The following is a 15,714-nucleotide window of genomic DNA, read 5'->3' on the forward strand; positions in this document are numbered from 1 at the left end:
GCTTGATCCCTTGAGTTTTTTTTACCCCCGGCACCTTCAGCTTTTGTTCCACGGTTACAGTTCTGAGTATTTAAGGGTGGAGGTTGGAGTTGATTCACAGTTTGCTCTTTACTGATGACAAACTGCAGGTGGCAAGGTTTGTGCCTGCCTCCAGAGACCAAGGCAACTCAAAAGAAAGCCCCCTCATTATGGATCAGGTGTCTCTCACCTGGAGCCCACTTTTGCAGGTGGTTGAAAGGAAACATGCAGCTGTTAATACAGCAAGAAGACTCTGTTACCTAGGCACAGTCTCAAGATACAATTACAAAATGAGAGCGTTCGAACGGAAGCTTTCGCAAGCCGAAATGGCGTAAAGCGAAGAAGTCATCACCATTGATTTTGATGGGAAAAACTTTTGAGCGTTCCCTGGTCCCAAAGAATAACCCACCAAATCACACCCCCAAACCTAAAATAGCACTAACATTTAGTAAAAGCAGGAATGACATGATGAAAACACAGCCTATAAAGTAGAAATAACGCACGTACAGTGCAGTTAGGCTGAGTCTTCGAAGATTGGGGTGGTGGGAGGTTCAGGAGACCGGGATGTAGTGGGGAGAGGAAGGAGCTGCTCGGGGTGAGCTCACGGCCTCTAGAACAGCTGGCTGCTTTCACCACATTTTTTTTCGTAAAAGCGAAAATCCTTTCGTAAAGGCGAACACCAGTTTCTTCGTAAAAGCGAATTTGCTTAAGGCGGGGTTTACCTGTGTAGGAGCAGAAGGAGGCCCATTGACCCATCGAGTCTGCCCCACCATTCTAATCGTGAGCTGATCCATCCTCCCATTCAGCCCCACTCTCCGTAACCCTTGATGTTCTGTCTAATCAAATACTTGTCAATCTCTGCCTTAAATACACCCGACCTCGCTTCCATGGCCACCTGTGTTCCAGACTCGTGACCCTCTGACTAATGAAATCTCTCCACTTCTCTGTTTTAAAATTGATGCCTTTTTAACTGAAGTTGTGCCCTCTTGCCCTAGACTCCCCACCATGGGGAACAACCCTGCCACACCTACTCTGTCCAGGCCTTTCAGCATTCGAAATGCTTCTGTGAGGCCCCCCCTCATTCTTCTGTACTCCAACGAGTACAGTTTTAGAGCTAACAATTTATCTAGTTTTAAAAATCAAACCTTACAATTGCAAAAAAAACCCCACCCTGCTGGAGAAACTCAGCCGGTCATTCCTTGAAGAAGGGCTAAGGCCCAAGATGTCAGTAATATATCTTTTTTTTCCCCTAAGGACACTCCGAGACCGGCTGAGTTCCTCCAGTATTTCTGTGTGTTTTTACCTACATCAGTCTGCCCCAGGCAGACTTCCACACACCCTTCCCGTTTCACATCACACTGTCAGCGATGATCCTGGTGTGGGCTTCAACCAAGAAGAAGGAATGGGGCCCATGTAGAACTGGCAGCACAATCGACATCCAGCACATAGTGTGTGTTACATCAAAGTGCCAGAGCAACCCGCCCACCCCACCCCCCCCAACCCCCCACCTCCCGACCTCGTTCCCAGCTATAAGGAGCTGTAACACATACAGAACAGGCCTCAGCCAGAAATAATTGAATCAGAATTTATTGTTATGAACATGTCATGAAATTTATTGCTTTCTGGCAGCGTTACAGTGCAAACATTTACATAAACCATCTTACAAAATAAATTTAAAAGTGCAAGAAAACGTCAAAATAAGGCAGTGCCTGTGGTTCATTGATCATTCAGGGATCTGATGGCGGCGGGGAAGAAGCTGTCCTTGTGCCGCTGAGGGCTTGTCTTCAGGCTCCTGATGGTAGCAGAGTGAAGTGGGCATGGCTGGGATGGTGGGGGTCCTTGAGGATAGAGACTGGTTTTTGTTTAAAACACTGCCTCTTGTAGACATCCTCGATGGTGCCTGCAATATCACAGGCCGAGTTAACAACCCTTTGGAAGTTTGAGCGTTAGCACCTCTGTACCCGACAGTGATCCAACCAGACAGAATGCTCTCCACTGTACCCCTGTAATAGAGGTGACTCCTTAGTTAAAAATGTTATCCTGGTGAAGAAGGCGAATGGAACGTTGGCCTTCATTTCAAGAGGAATAGAATATAAGAGCAGGGATGAGATGTTGAAGCTTCATAAGGCACCAGCAAGATCTCACTTGGAGTTTTAGGCTCAATTAAGAAAAGATATGCTGACATTGGAGAGTACACTAGGATGATCTCAGGAATGAAAGGGTTAAAATATACAGAGCATTTGACAGCTCTTGGCTTGTATTTGTTGGAATTTAGGGGAATGGAGGTGGGGGGGGGATCTCATTGAAACAATCTGAATATTGAAAGTCATGGCAGAGTAGATGTGGAAAGGTTGTTTCCCACGGTGGGCGAGTCTAGGGACAAGAGGGCACGACTTCAGGATTGAAGGGCGTCTACTTGGAACATAGATGCGGAGGAATTTCTTTATCCAGAGGGTGGCAAATGTGTGGGTTGAGGAGCCGGGTCATTGGGTGTATTTAAGAGAAAGATTAATAAGTTGTTCATTAACCAGGGCATGAAAGGTTATGGGGAGAAGGCCGGGCAGTGGGTCTGTGTGGGGAAATGGATCAGCTCGTGATTAAATGGCGGGGCAGACTCGATGGGCTGAATGGCCCGTTTCTGCTCCGATGTCCCAGCATGGAGTATCCTCCATGCGATGTACACTGAAAGAACAATTTTTTATCCAGAATTAACTTTTGTTTTCAGATTCCACAAAGGAAAAAGTTTCTCGGAGGGATCGTACCTCCAGCAGGACGGGTAAGTTTAAACATTTTGATTAATTGTTCTGGACGCGACACTTCACTGAGCAAATCTGGAATGTTTGTAACTGCCTGCACAGCTTCGAATCAGAATTTATTGCCATGAGCAAGTCACAAAATTTGTGTTTTGTGGCAGCGTCACAGTGTAAACATTCATATAAACCACCTTATAAAAATAGTGCAAGAAAAATTCAGAAGGAGCCAGTGTCTGTGGTTCATTGTTCATTCAAGAATCTGATGGCAGAGGGGAAGAAGCTGTCCTTGTGCTCGTCTTTAGGTCCTGTACCTCTTTCCCAATGGTAGCAGGGTGAAGAGGGCATGGCCTGGGGTGTTGGGGGTCCTTGAGATTAGAGGCTGCTTTCCTCAGACTCGGCCTCTTGCAGACGTCCTCGGTGGAGTAAAGACTGGTGCCCATGGTGTTGCAGGCCGAGTTAACAACCCTCTGGAGGTTTTTTTCCTTGTCCTGAGCATTGGCACCAGACCACTGGCCAGAATGGTCTCCATGGTGGAAGTTTGCCAGGAAGTCTTTGGTGACGTATCTGAAACTCTTCGCAAAGTATAGCCACTGGCGAGTTCAATGCAGTTGGTGCCAGATTCTTCATCCAGGGGCTCTATCAGGGCAATAAATCCCCTCCCTGGGTAATGTGTGCACAGGATGGAACTGCCCATCTGGAGGGACTGCTACATCAATGCTTCTGTGGAAAGGCGTTGTAGTAGTTGGGCCTGGAGACTGGTACTGATTCACAAACCCTGCCATATTTCATCTGGAAGTACACCACTTGTCTGAAATGAGAACAGGGATCTCCTCCCCGGCTGAGCTCAGAGAATGAGATAGCACATAGTTGATAGTCTGTATAATGCAGAGCTTCGTTCTGTAGCAATAGGATGAGAAAATGGAAAAGATGAGAGATGGAGGGGTGTTAACAGTGGGAAAACTCTCTAGGTGATGAATCATCAAACTCTCCAAGAGCAAAGGAACTCCGTGATCCAAATCTCTGTAAGAAAACCCCTGGGAAATAAATTTATTTGGCTCTTGGGGCTCTCCATTAAATCAAGAGAGGCCAAATCTGTCAGCGGTCCCAGAAATTGGTGTTTTCTTCCTAAATCATTCCACCCCTTGTTCCTTTGCATCAGGGCAGCACAGTTAGTCTAGCGGTTTGCCTTACAGCGCCAGCAACTGGGACTGGGGTATCAAATCCCACACTGTCTGTGAGGAGTTGGTACATTGTCCCTGTGGGATTTTCCTGGGGGGCTCCAGTTTTACTCCAAAACGTACTGGGGGTTGTGGGTTAGTTGGGTGTAATTGGGAGCACAGGCTCATGGGCTGAAAGGGCCTGTTACCATGTTGTATGTCTAAATTTAAAAAAAAAGCTGTCTGCTATAGGGAACGGAGGGACATGGATCGTGTGCAGCAGAAGAGATTTACTTTAATTTGACCTCATGGGGGAGGATGTGTTCCTGTACTGTGTGGGTGAAGAGAGCGTTCGTGTATTGTGTGGTGGAGAGAACGTTCCTGTACTGTGTGGGTGGAGAGAGCGTTCGTGTATTGTGTGGTGGAGAGTGCGTTCCTGTACTGTGTGGGTGGAGAGAGCGTTCGTGTATTGTGTGGTGGAGAGTGCGTTCCTGTACTGTGTGGGTGGAGAGCGTGTTCCTGTACTGTACTGTACTGTGGGATGGAGTGCTCATTCATGTACTGTGTGGGTGGAATGCACATTCTTGTACTGTACTGCTGGCTGGAGAGCGCGTTCCTGTACTGTGTGGATGGAAAGCGCGTTCTTGTATTGTGTGGTGGAGAGCACATTCCTGTACCGTACTGTGGGATGGAGTGCTCATTCATGTACTGTACTGCTGGTGGAGAGCGCGCTCCTGTACTGTGCTGGTGGAGAGCGCATTCCTGTACTGTGTGGGTGGAGTGCACATTCCTGTATTGTGTGGTGGAGAGAACGTTCCTGTACTGTGTGGGTGGAGAGAGCGTTCGTGTATTGTGTGGTGGAGAGTGCGTTCCTGTACTGTGTGGGTGGAGAGCGCATTCCTGTACTGTACTGTGGGATGGAGTGCTCATTCATGTACTGTGTGGGTGGAATGCACATTCTTGTACTGTACTGCTGGCTGGAGAGCGCGTTCCTGTACTGTGTGGATGGAAAGCGCGTTCTTGTATTGTGTGGTGGAGAGCACATTCCTGTACTGTGCTGGTGGAGAGCGCGCTCCTGTACTGTGCTGGTGGAGAGCGCATTCCTGTACTGTGTGGGTGGAGTGCACATTCCTGTACTGTGTGGGTGGAGTGCACATTCCTGTACTGCACTGTTGGCTGGAGAGCACGCTCCTGTACTGTGCGGGTGGAGAGCGCGTTCCTGTACTGTGTGGGTGAAGAGCGCATTCCTGTATTGTGTGGTGGAGAGAACGTTCCTGTACTGTGTGGGTGGAGAGAGCGTTCGTGTATTGTGTGGTGGAGAGTGCGTTCCTGTACTGTGTGGTGGAGAGTGTGTTCCTGTACTGTGTGGGTGGAGAGTGCATTCCTATACCATACATTGGGCCAGAGTGTATGTTCCTGAACTGTACTGAGGGCTGGAGGGCACGTTTGTGTACTGAACTGAGTGGGTGGAGAGCGCTATCCTGCCCTGTACTGTGGGGAGGGAGGGGGGAAAGCGTTCGTGTACTGTACTTTGTGGGCTTGAGTACGCGTCCCAGTGCCATCCTGTTTGGAATGCATGAGGCTGCTCTTCTCATTCACCGACCGTCCGAGGAGTCTCCCATGCCTGACCATGGGTGGAATGGATAAAACTATCTCAGTAAGAGTATCTTTTGTTCTTTTTTTTCCTCCTCTGGTCCCATAACAAGAAAACAAGCTTCAGGCTTCCACACGGTCTGCGTCCCGCAAGAAAGGAAAAGGTCTGTGGTCTGATCATGGCTCGCTGTGGGCACTGCGGAGTGACTGGGTGTGAATGTAATGGACCATGGGGCTGCAGCTGAGAGCAAGGAGGCGACGGGGGCTGGGAAGAGGAAATGAGGAGGGGGATTGGAGAGAGACTTGAACAAAGAATGGGCACAAGTAGATCCATAAGGTTCCATGGAGACGATGCTCCCTCTGCATACCCTCTCAACTATAGAATGGACCCTTCAGCCCACGATGTGCCAACCTTTTAAAACCCATTCATCAATGCAACACCTTCCCTATCTCACACCTGTAACCTTCTAATTTTCCTACTGTATCAGCGTCCACCTCCATCCCAGACACCCACAACTATCTGCATTTAAAAAAGAAACTTACTCCTCTAATCTCTCCTCCCTTCACTTCTTCTGGTGCTTTCTACTCCTGTCACAGGAAAAGAGGTCCTGGCCATCCAGGCCTATCTATGCCCTCTCGTAATCTAGTAGACCTCTCGTCCTTCTACACTCCCGAGAGAGCAGCCCTAGCCCTGCTAACCTTGCCTCAGAAGACACGTTCTTCAATCCAGGCAATGTCCTCATATAAGTGAATGATCGTGATTGAGGTGAGAAACCATGGGAGTAGAATGTAATCAGTCATGTTAACAAATGACTGGGTACACATCCACAGCGGATATGTGTGTAAATCAGTTTGCCATGCTGCATCTTTGCCCACACATTTAATTGAGGAGACTGTGTGACCGAGATATCAAATCTTGGCAGCAAAAGACCCTGTTCCAACTGTGGTTTTTTTTCTGATTGGAAACAGGGGATGCAGGGGATAATCCCAAGCAGAAGCCTGTTGACGAAAAGCATAAAGACACGCTTCTGGTCTCTAAAAATTCAGGTGAGAGCGCTGCGATTTCTCCATTAGCGCGCAATGCATGGAGAGTCCGCTGCCCGTCGCTCAGTGGCAGGGCTAGCATTTACAGGCCGTACGGTCTGGAGGCAGCTAATACAGCAGGGCTTTGCTTGGCCACTTCTGAAGGCATTTATGAGAGAGCCAATATTGATGTGGGCTTGCGAATGTATTTAGGCTCAGAATGGGTAAGGTTTCCTTCCGCAATTAAACTGTGACAACAACCAACAATTTCTAAATTTTAACTTTAGGCATGCAGACATACATACAGCACGGTAACAGGCCCTTTCGGCCACCCAATTAACCTACAACCCCCCCAGTGGGTTTTGAACGGTGGGAGGACAGTGGAGCCCTCGGAGAGGGAAACCCACGCAGACAAGGGGAGAACGTAGACTCCTTCCAGACAGCGCGGGATTCGAACCTGGGTCACTGGTGCTGTAACAGCGTTGCATTAACCACTACACCAACTGTGCCACCATTTACCCATTTATTTTCTGGGATTTTTTTTGCCAGTTGCTTGAATTCTGGATAACGGGTTTTTACGGTGCTGTATGTCCAAATTTAAAAATACAGGTACCTGCTTTCATTATCACTTTTACAGTTTTCAGATCTCTTATTTCCATTTGAACTGAAATGAAAACTTTCCCCTGACATTTGAACTAAAGCCTTCCTAAGATTGATACAAAAATTCTCTACTGAAATGTCCAGTCCTGAGGGAGCAACTCTAGACACAATTAATGGCATTCTTCAAGTAATTGAAAAGAATGTGTTTTACTGAGAGACCCTTTCAACATCATTATGGATCTTCTTCAGAATACAGTATTAATGATATTGGATGAACAACAATGCTAGAAATATGGAAATGTTTGAGGAACTCAGCAAGCCTCGAAGCGTCCAAAGGAGGTAAAGATGTATTACTGATCTTTTGGGCCTGAGCCCTTCCTCAAGGAACAAGAAAATGGAACTGCCCTGATTTTTGGATGATACTTCACAAAGTATCTCCCAGCTCCACTAAAGGCACTTGGTTCTGGGCGAGGGGTTTGATGGGAGTACTTGGGCACCACTGTTCATTGAAGAGCGCTGGCCATCGGCCACAAACCAGGCGTGCTGATGTTCTTTTATGAACAGTCGCCATCAGCCATGAGAACCTAAGAAATAGGGGCAGGAGTCGGCCATTCGGCCCGTCGATCCTGCTCCACCATTCAATGTAAACATGGCTGATCTGATGATCGGCTCATCTCCACCTCCCTTCCCCATATCCCTTAATTCACCTACTCTGTAGAAATCTATCCAACCTTGTCTCCGCTGCTTCAAGGGGCAGCGAATTCCACAGATTCATCATCCTCTGGAAAAAGCAGTTCCTCCTCATCTCTGTCCTAAATCTACTAACCTGACTGCTGAGGTTGTGACCCCTAGTTCAGGTCTCCCCCACCAATGGGAACAACTTACCTATATCATATCTATGCCTTTCATAATTTTATACATTTCTATATGATCCTCTCTCATTCTTCTAAATTCCAACAAGTCCCAGATGTCAGGGTCCCTTCTGTCATTTAAGAGAAGGTTGGATGTGAACATGGAGGTGAGGGGGTTGGAGGGTTATTGGCGGAGAGCGGGAGGTTTGAACTAGTGGAGTTGTTCTGGTGAACCGGTGCAGACTCGAAAGGCCGACATGGCCTGTTTCTGCTCTATAAATGGTTATATGGACTCAGTCTCTCCCCTAGATTAACCCCTTCATCCCTGGAATCAACTTGGTGAACCTCCTCTGCACCACCTCCAAAGCCAGTACATCCTTCCTCAAGTGAGGAGACCAGAACCACACACAGTTCTCCAGATGCGGCCTCACCAGGACCTTGTACAGGTCCAGCAAGTCCCTGCTCCTAAATTCCATCCCTCCAGCAATGAAGGCCAATGTTCCATTTGCTTTCTTGACAACCTGCTGCACCTGCAAACCAACCTTTTACAATTCATGCACAAACACTCCCAAGTCCTGCATGGCAGCATGGATTATGGTCAATGTGTAGAAAATAACATGCTCCTCAATTTCCAAATGAGAATTTCAGCAAGTGAAAATCTTTGTCAGAAGTGTTACGCTAAGAGAAACCTTCAGCAAAACCTGCTGTGGGTGTAATTACCCAAATGTGAGAAGAGAGAGAGAGAGGGAGAGAGAAGTGAATCCAGGAGTTGGATAAAGGCTTTGCTGTAGAAAGCAATTATTTTTATCCCCCTCCTGAAGATGGACCAATGCTTGGGGAGGGACTGGTGTGGACAAGTTGGGCCAAAGGGCCTGTTTCTATGCTATTATGAAATAACTTGACGCACACAGGCCTGGGATTCCGAATGCCAACTATTTCCATATGAATTAAATAAACATATACCTGGAGCACGGTCTAGTCGATGTTCACTGGTGAACAGTAATTTTCCTGACCACCTCAATTTTCTGTTACCCCCCCCCCCCCCACCAAAATCCGGGCGGGTGAAACCAAGAGTTGCCCTCCATTTTGAAATGGAATAGATTGGGGTCTGCGTAGCTTGAACCCTTACGGGATAGAAGAAAGCATCTCAAGGCACTTGATTCTTCGAGAACAGATGACGGTCGATACTCAGAACACCCCAATTTGTGTAGAATGGGTAGGGGAACATCTGAGCAACTTAAGGAGCAGAGAATCTTTCTCCCATGTTTAATGCGCTTGCGTGTGCCCTTCAGATCTGATCTATCCAGTCCTGTGGTTCCTACTCATCAGAGACGCCAAGTCGAACCGCAGTGCAAAGCTTGGTAAGTGAGAGCAACTCTGTTTGATACTTGATATCTCGGATACGTACTCCATTTGATACGTCAGTTTGATTCGTACCATTTGACACGTTCGTAATGTGCCAGTTGTAGTTCCTTTGGTTGGAGGTCATCTCTTTGAATGTCCAAAAGTTATAAATGTTCGTGTCCAGTCAACTATCACCCACTCCTGCCCAGTCTTGTTGAAATTGCCCCAATCTTATGTGCCACCTTATTGGACGCCTCCTAAAATTCAGTATCTACCTCTTCCAATTCGATCCACTCCTCTTATTACAAGTACATAATCCTTTATCTGGACATCTAAAATCTGGATCGCTACAAAAACTGGCATTTTATTCCTGGTACAAGGGAGGGAGAAAGAGAGAGACAGCAGCGCGACTAGGTTGGACGGGGTGGGGGCGGGGGGGAGAGATGGCAGCGCGACTCAGGTGGGCGAAGGGGGGAGACGGCAGCGTGACTCAGGTGGGTGGGGTGGGGTGATACGGTAGCGCAACTTGGGTGGGTGGAGGGAGGAGAGAGAAACAGCAGCGTGAATCAGGCGGGCGGGGAAGCGGGGAAGAGAGACGCCAGCGCGACTGGAAGGGGGTGGATACGGCAGCACAATTCGGGGGGGGGCTAAATCTGGGGCAGCTGGGTTTTGTCCTGAAATCCTGAAAAATCCAAAATTCGGAACATACTGTCCCCCAAGGGTTCCAGATAAAGGATCGTGTACCTGTATATTTACATTTAGACATACAGCACAGTAACAGGCCCTTTCGGCTCATGAGCCCGTGCCACCCAATTGACCTACAAATCCCATACGTTTTGAACAGTCGGAGGAAACCCACACGGACATGGGGAAGGGCATACAGACATCACTAGATTTGTTCCCAGGTTGTTAGCGCTGTAATGGCTTGTGCTAACCGTGCCGGCCTTCTGAAAAGGGCTCCAGTGAATTTGCCAAACATCATGACCCACCTTTCATGAACCCATTTTGGGTCTCCCTGATGGAGCACGTCCCATCTGGTTGGGCAAAAAGGAAAGGTGTGTCTTTTAACACTGGCATGCTACTCTGTCCCCTTGTCAGACCAGCCAGTGTCATGTGAACAGGAGCGGCAAGCGGCCATCGAAGAAGCCAAGCAGCATCAGTACGAGGGAGCCTTTGTTCCGCAGTGCAGCGCAGGGGGATTGTACAAGCAGGTGCAATGCCACCAAGCCACTGGATACTGCTGGTGTGTTCAAGTTGATTCAGGCCACTCCATCCAGGGCACAACCGCACGGTGAGTGTTGTACACCAACAGGCAGACCTGGAGTTAGTTTGTGACTATTTCGCCACTGGCAAAGAAATTGAATTGTTCGTTGCATTGTGCTGAGGTACAGTGGAAAACCATGGTTTTGTGTGCTATCCAGCTAAATCAACCTTCACATCATACATAGGTAGTGCAAAGAAGGAAAACAAACCGTTGTGGTCGCTTAGTGATGAACTAAACTTACCAGTCGTTGTAGTTAAGACCAACTGCTTCTGCATTTTTTTTAAAGCACCCACGTTCCTGATTCTCAGCCCGGAAATGATGTCATCTCTGACGAGTGGCAGCAACCCCAATCCTCCTGCTTCCTGCTCTTGCCGACTCAGACCTCTGTGACCCGGTTTGTCGTTTAGCGCGGTTCAGCCCGTTACACCGTTGTTAGAGGAAGGTTAAACATCTTGGCTTAATGGGAGCTCTGTTCAAAAGTCTGGTAACAACAGGAATGAAACAGGCTTTGAATCTGGTTGAAGTTGTAAAACAACACAATGCTGGAGAAACTCAGCAGGTTAAACAATATCCTTTATAGAGCAAAGATCAAAATGTTTTCATGATTGAGCCCTTTATGAATAAAACAGTGATGGGCTCAAGCCTGAAACATCAGTTCTGTATCTCTCTCTTTGCTGTATAAAGGACACTCTGCTGAGTTTCTCCAGGATTGGGTTTGTACTTCAATCATGGCGTCTACAGACTTTCGTCCCTTGAAGTTGGATTAAATGAAGCAGCAGGTAACTTGATAGAGGGGCAGCTGCCCTGCGCATCCTGGCTGCTCATTGATTAACCTTTATTGCAAGGAGATAACATGTTTACTCATTCTTCCGAATGGAAATAAATGCAACGCGAGGGGAAAGGATGACAATTTAACCACCTGAGAGCAGAGAGAATGCAATTCTCAATGTTTAGGCATTCATTGTCCTTGGTCGGGAAGCACCCCCTTGTTACCTATCCCTGTGACCACAAGAAATGTCACACGTGCGCTCACCCTCCTCCCTCGTCCCCCCCAACAGACCTTCCAAGCGAAGCAACACTTGGCTAGTGAATCTGCAGGGATCATCTCCTGCATCCGGGGCTCCCGCTGTGGTCTCCTCCACATGGGAGAGACTGGACGCAGACACTTCGTTGAGCAACTTCGCTCTGTCCGCATCAAATGCCGGGGATCTCCCGGTGGTCACCCATTTCAGGCCCCTGCCCTATTCCCTTGCCAACGTGCCCGTCCTCAGTCTCATGCACTGCCAGACTGAGACCACCCGTAAATTAGAGGAGCAACACTTCATCTTCTGTCTGGGCCCCCTCCAACCGGATGGCCTGAACATTGGCTTCTCTGGTTTTCATTAGCCCCCCCCCTCTACCCTTCCCATATCCCTTTCTTCTAGCTCAGTCTCTCTCTCCAGCTCCACATTCACAGAGCCCCTCTCCTCCCCCGATCGTTTCTCACCTTTCCTCTCCCGCCCTCCTGTCCTTGCCCAATTATTGGCCCTTTGCCTGTTGGCCTGAGAATTAACTGGGGTGGGTGCAGGATGAAGATCAGATTGCAATGCAGTGGCATCACCCAGCGCGGTAACTCATGGTGTCGCACTCCCCCCCCACCCCACCCCCATGGACCTTCTTCCGTACCAGACTATGCAGATTCCTTAGTAATGCACTAATGCTACCTGTACATTGTAATTCCCGTATATCACCAAAATATTCCTTAGTTTCTATGAATACTAACAACAAGACTGTTATGTAAAATCTTTACAACTTTATTAGTTACGTTATTAGTAACTGAGCAGAACCTTTTATGATCTTCTTTTCCTTTTTTCAACCACTTCATTCTCAAAAAAGTAAATGATATTGGTTCACAGATACTAATGACCATAATATTGTAGCTAAAACCACCAGAAAATTTGACAAAAAAACACACAAACACTGGAGAAACTCAGCAGGAAAACTTGACAAAAGCAGCAACTATAAAAGTAAATGAGCATTGAATTTTAGCCTTGAGGGTATATTGATACATGTCAGCTGGGCTTACGGGAAATGTTTTTGGTGTTATAACTGACTACAGGGATGCTTTTGTTAAAAATAATGATGAAACACTGTACAAAAATGTTATAGAACAGTCATTTTGGTGTCACCCCCTCTGAGGGTGTCACTTGATGCAGTCCGCACCCCCCCTAGTGACAACCAGTGATGGACTGCGCGAGCTGAAGGACCATTTTCTGACACTTTGCTGCCATGTTCCAAGTGCTGGTCTGAGTGGACAACCATTAGATTGGAGGGGCATTCTCTGATTCGAACGGAATGGAGAAACATATTTGAGGGAACTCGTTGAAATGCTTGGAGTGGTCAAACTGAGAGCTGATGTCCATTTTCAGGCTGAAGGTCCTCTTTTGTTTTCTACCATTATCTCTGCAGCAACCAGACACCTGATTGTGGGAGCGCGGCAAGGACAAAAGTATCCGAGATGGGCCCCCTCTTCAGGGACCGGAAGCTCCAAGGTGAGTAATGGTCCCATTGACCAGAGATGTCCGAGGGTGATCCAAGGAACACAACGGAAGGGGCGGGGGAAGGCGCATCCTAACAGGGGTGTATAAAATAATGAAGTGGTTTTGAAGGAATGAAAGAGGGAATCCTTTCACTGGCAGAGGTGATCAGTGTGAAGCGGTTAACAAAACCTATTTGCCCTAAGAGTAGGACAAGGAACTCCTTCTCTCAGGAGGACCGTCAAGGGTACAAGGGTGGAGGCACAGAACGCTGCACTATTTTTTTGGGATGGGGACAGAGGGAAGCTCATCACGATTGGATTGCTGGTGAGGCTGAATGGATTAAGGGCGGTACAGTTAGCAGCGCCAGCGACCCGGGTTCGAATCCCACACTGTCCGTAAGGAGTCGGTACATTCTCCCCGTGTCTGCGTCAGTTTCCTCCGACTGTTCAAAATGTACAGGGGGATGTAGGTCAATTGGGCGGCACGGGCTCGTGGGCCAGAAGGGCCTGTTACCCTGCTGTATGTCTAAATTTAAAATTCTGTGCCATTCCTTTTGCGAGAAGCTTGGAATGCGAACGACGACAAAAGCATTGTAGGGAGCCAGTTTCCTATCACTTTTACAATAAGTGTCTGGAAAACCAGTGAAATCAAAGGTCCAGGTCTGGTTTGTACTGCGACCAGTGATTTTGGCTTGGTATTGGCCCTGCTGCTTAAGAGTCACCGAGTTGTGGGTCCAACCAACTGGTCAGGATTTGAACTTGCTACTTTAGGATGGGGTTAACTGTGTGACCAAAGGGGCTGATGAGGTTAAACTGACGCCCCTGTCTAGGCTGATGTACCAGACATCAACTTTCTGCAGAACATGGAGATTTCCTGGAACGCTGGTCACTATTACATACATACTTACAGCTTGGTAACAGGCCCTTTTGTCCCATGAGGCCGTGTGGCCCGGTGACACCCAAGTGACCTTCACCCTTGGTCTGAGTTGAACGGTGGGAGGAAACTGGGGCCCCCCGGAGAAAACCCATGCAGACGCAGGAAGAACGTGCAAACTCCTTACGGACAGCACGGGATTCAAATCCTGGTGCCGATCACTGGCGCCATAATGGCACTGTCCTAACGGCTATGCCAACTGTGCTGCCCGTCTGTCAACTGGCACCATAATGCGGTGAACTGGCGTTCACATTTTTTGGTGTTTCTCAGGTCTATCCTTTACAAATTGTCTGCCACCGTGATCAGAGTCATGAAGCTCATTGCTTTGACCTGCTCGTCGTGTTTGTTTTGTGCCTCAGGTTGCCCCGGTGGGAAGAAGACCGAATTTGTAACCGGACTGCTGAAGTCTCTCATTATGGAAATGGCCCAGGCTAGGAGGTATGGCTCACCTGCACTGACGGTGACTGAAAGGGGAACGGTTTGGGGGTCTCCCACCAACTCCTGGTACTTTTACATGGCAGAACAGATTCTCTCTTGCTCGCTTGCTGCTGTGAATAAAGGGACAAGCCAATGACTCTTGAGAGCCACTTGAGCACCTGCAACTGAACTCTGCGTTGCTCTTTCCTTTGAATGTCTAAAGTCGGCCAAGGCAGCCTCCGCCTGCTCCTGTTTGTGGGTGAACAATGCAAAATGTCCAGCAAACTTGGCACAAATGGATACCCGAAAGGTTAAACTCCAGGTTGAGTCGGTGGTGAAGAAGGCAAATGAGGTGTTGGCATTAATTACCTGGAGGAATAGGATAGAAGAACAGGGATGTGTTATTGAGGCTTTATAATTGAAGCCTCCCTTGGAGTACGGGGTACAGGTTTGGGCTTCTTAAGAAAGCATGTAGAGAGGGTTTAGAGAAGATTTACAAGAATAATTCCTGGTGTGGTTTAGTATATGAGGAACACTTGACGGGCTCTTGGACAGTACTCCTTGGAGTTCAGAAGAATGAGAGGGACTTCATAGAAGAATTTCAAATCTAGAAAGGCCTGGGCAGAGTAGACATGGCAAAGATGCTTTCTGTGCTACAGGAGTCAAGGATAGGAGGGCACAACTTCAGGATTGAAGGGCACCTGCTTGAAACCGACGCAGAGGAATTTCTTCAGCCCAAGGGTGAACTTGCTACCACGGGCGGCTATGGAGGCCAGGTCATTGGGTGTATTGAAGGCAGAGACTGATAGTTATCTGAATAGCCAAGGCATCAAAGGTTATGGAGGGAAGGCAGGGGAGTGGGGCTGAGTGGGAGAATGGATCAGCTTGTGATGGAGTGGATTTGATGGGCCAAATGGCCTACTTCTTCCTGTATCCTGTGGTCTTGTGTGCGCATGGTGCGAGATTGTCTGGAGTAGAAAGTTAACAATTGTTGGTTTGGACTGCTGTTGTGAACATGTTGGGACAGTGTAGGACTGTTCTCTACTCATGTTTAGCTTTGACACAGTGGCCCAATTTCCTAGTCTGGTCACTGGGAAGAGACTCTAACCTGGTCTGAAAGATAATCTCCAGCCAAAAGGTGGAAAACTTTGATAGCAAATAAAAACACAGAAACTCAGCCGGTCTCGCAGTATCCATAGGAGGTAAAGACATTGCGGGCCTGAGCCCTTTCTCAAGGAACGG

At 48.0% G+C, this 15,714-nt stretch overlaps 1 protein-coding gene across 1 annotated transcript in view; it reads left to right on the forward strand.

Annotated features, from left to right (window-relative positions):
• LOC138748077 (SPARC-related modular calcium-binding protein 1-like) overlaps positions 1 to 15,714 on the forward strand; it is a 66,197-nt gene that overhangs the window by 19,216 nt on the left and 31,267 nt on the right. The window contains exons 4-10 of the mRNA XM_069907770.1: positions 2,744 to 2,794; positions 5,635 to 5,685; positions 6,491 to 6,568; positions 9,288 to 9,356; positions 10,438 to 10,630; positions 13,052 to 13,134; positions 14,415 to 14,493. Of these exons, the coding sequence (XP_069763871.1) occupies positions 2,744 to 2,794; positions 5,635 to 5,685; positions 6,491 to 6,568; positions 9,288 to 9,356; positions 10,438 to 10,630; positions 13,052 to 13,134; positions 14,415 to 14,493 (604 nt within the window). The remainder of the gene's footprint in view (positions 1 to 2,743; positions 2,795 to 5,634; positions 5,686 to 6,490; positions 6,569 to 9,287; positions 9,357 to 10,437; positions 10,631 to 13,051; positions 13,135 to 14,414; positions 14,494 to 15,714) is intronic.

Source organism: Narcine bancroftii, chromosome 13, assembly GCF_036971445.1.
Source record: "Narcine bancroftii isolate sNarBan1 chromosome 13, sNarBan1.hap1, whole genome shotgun sequence".
Taxonomy (NCBI): domain Eukaryota; kingdom Metazoa; phylum Chordata; class Chondrichthyes; order Torpediniformes; family Narcinidae; genus Narcine; species Narcine bancroftii.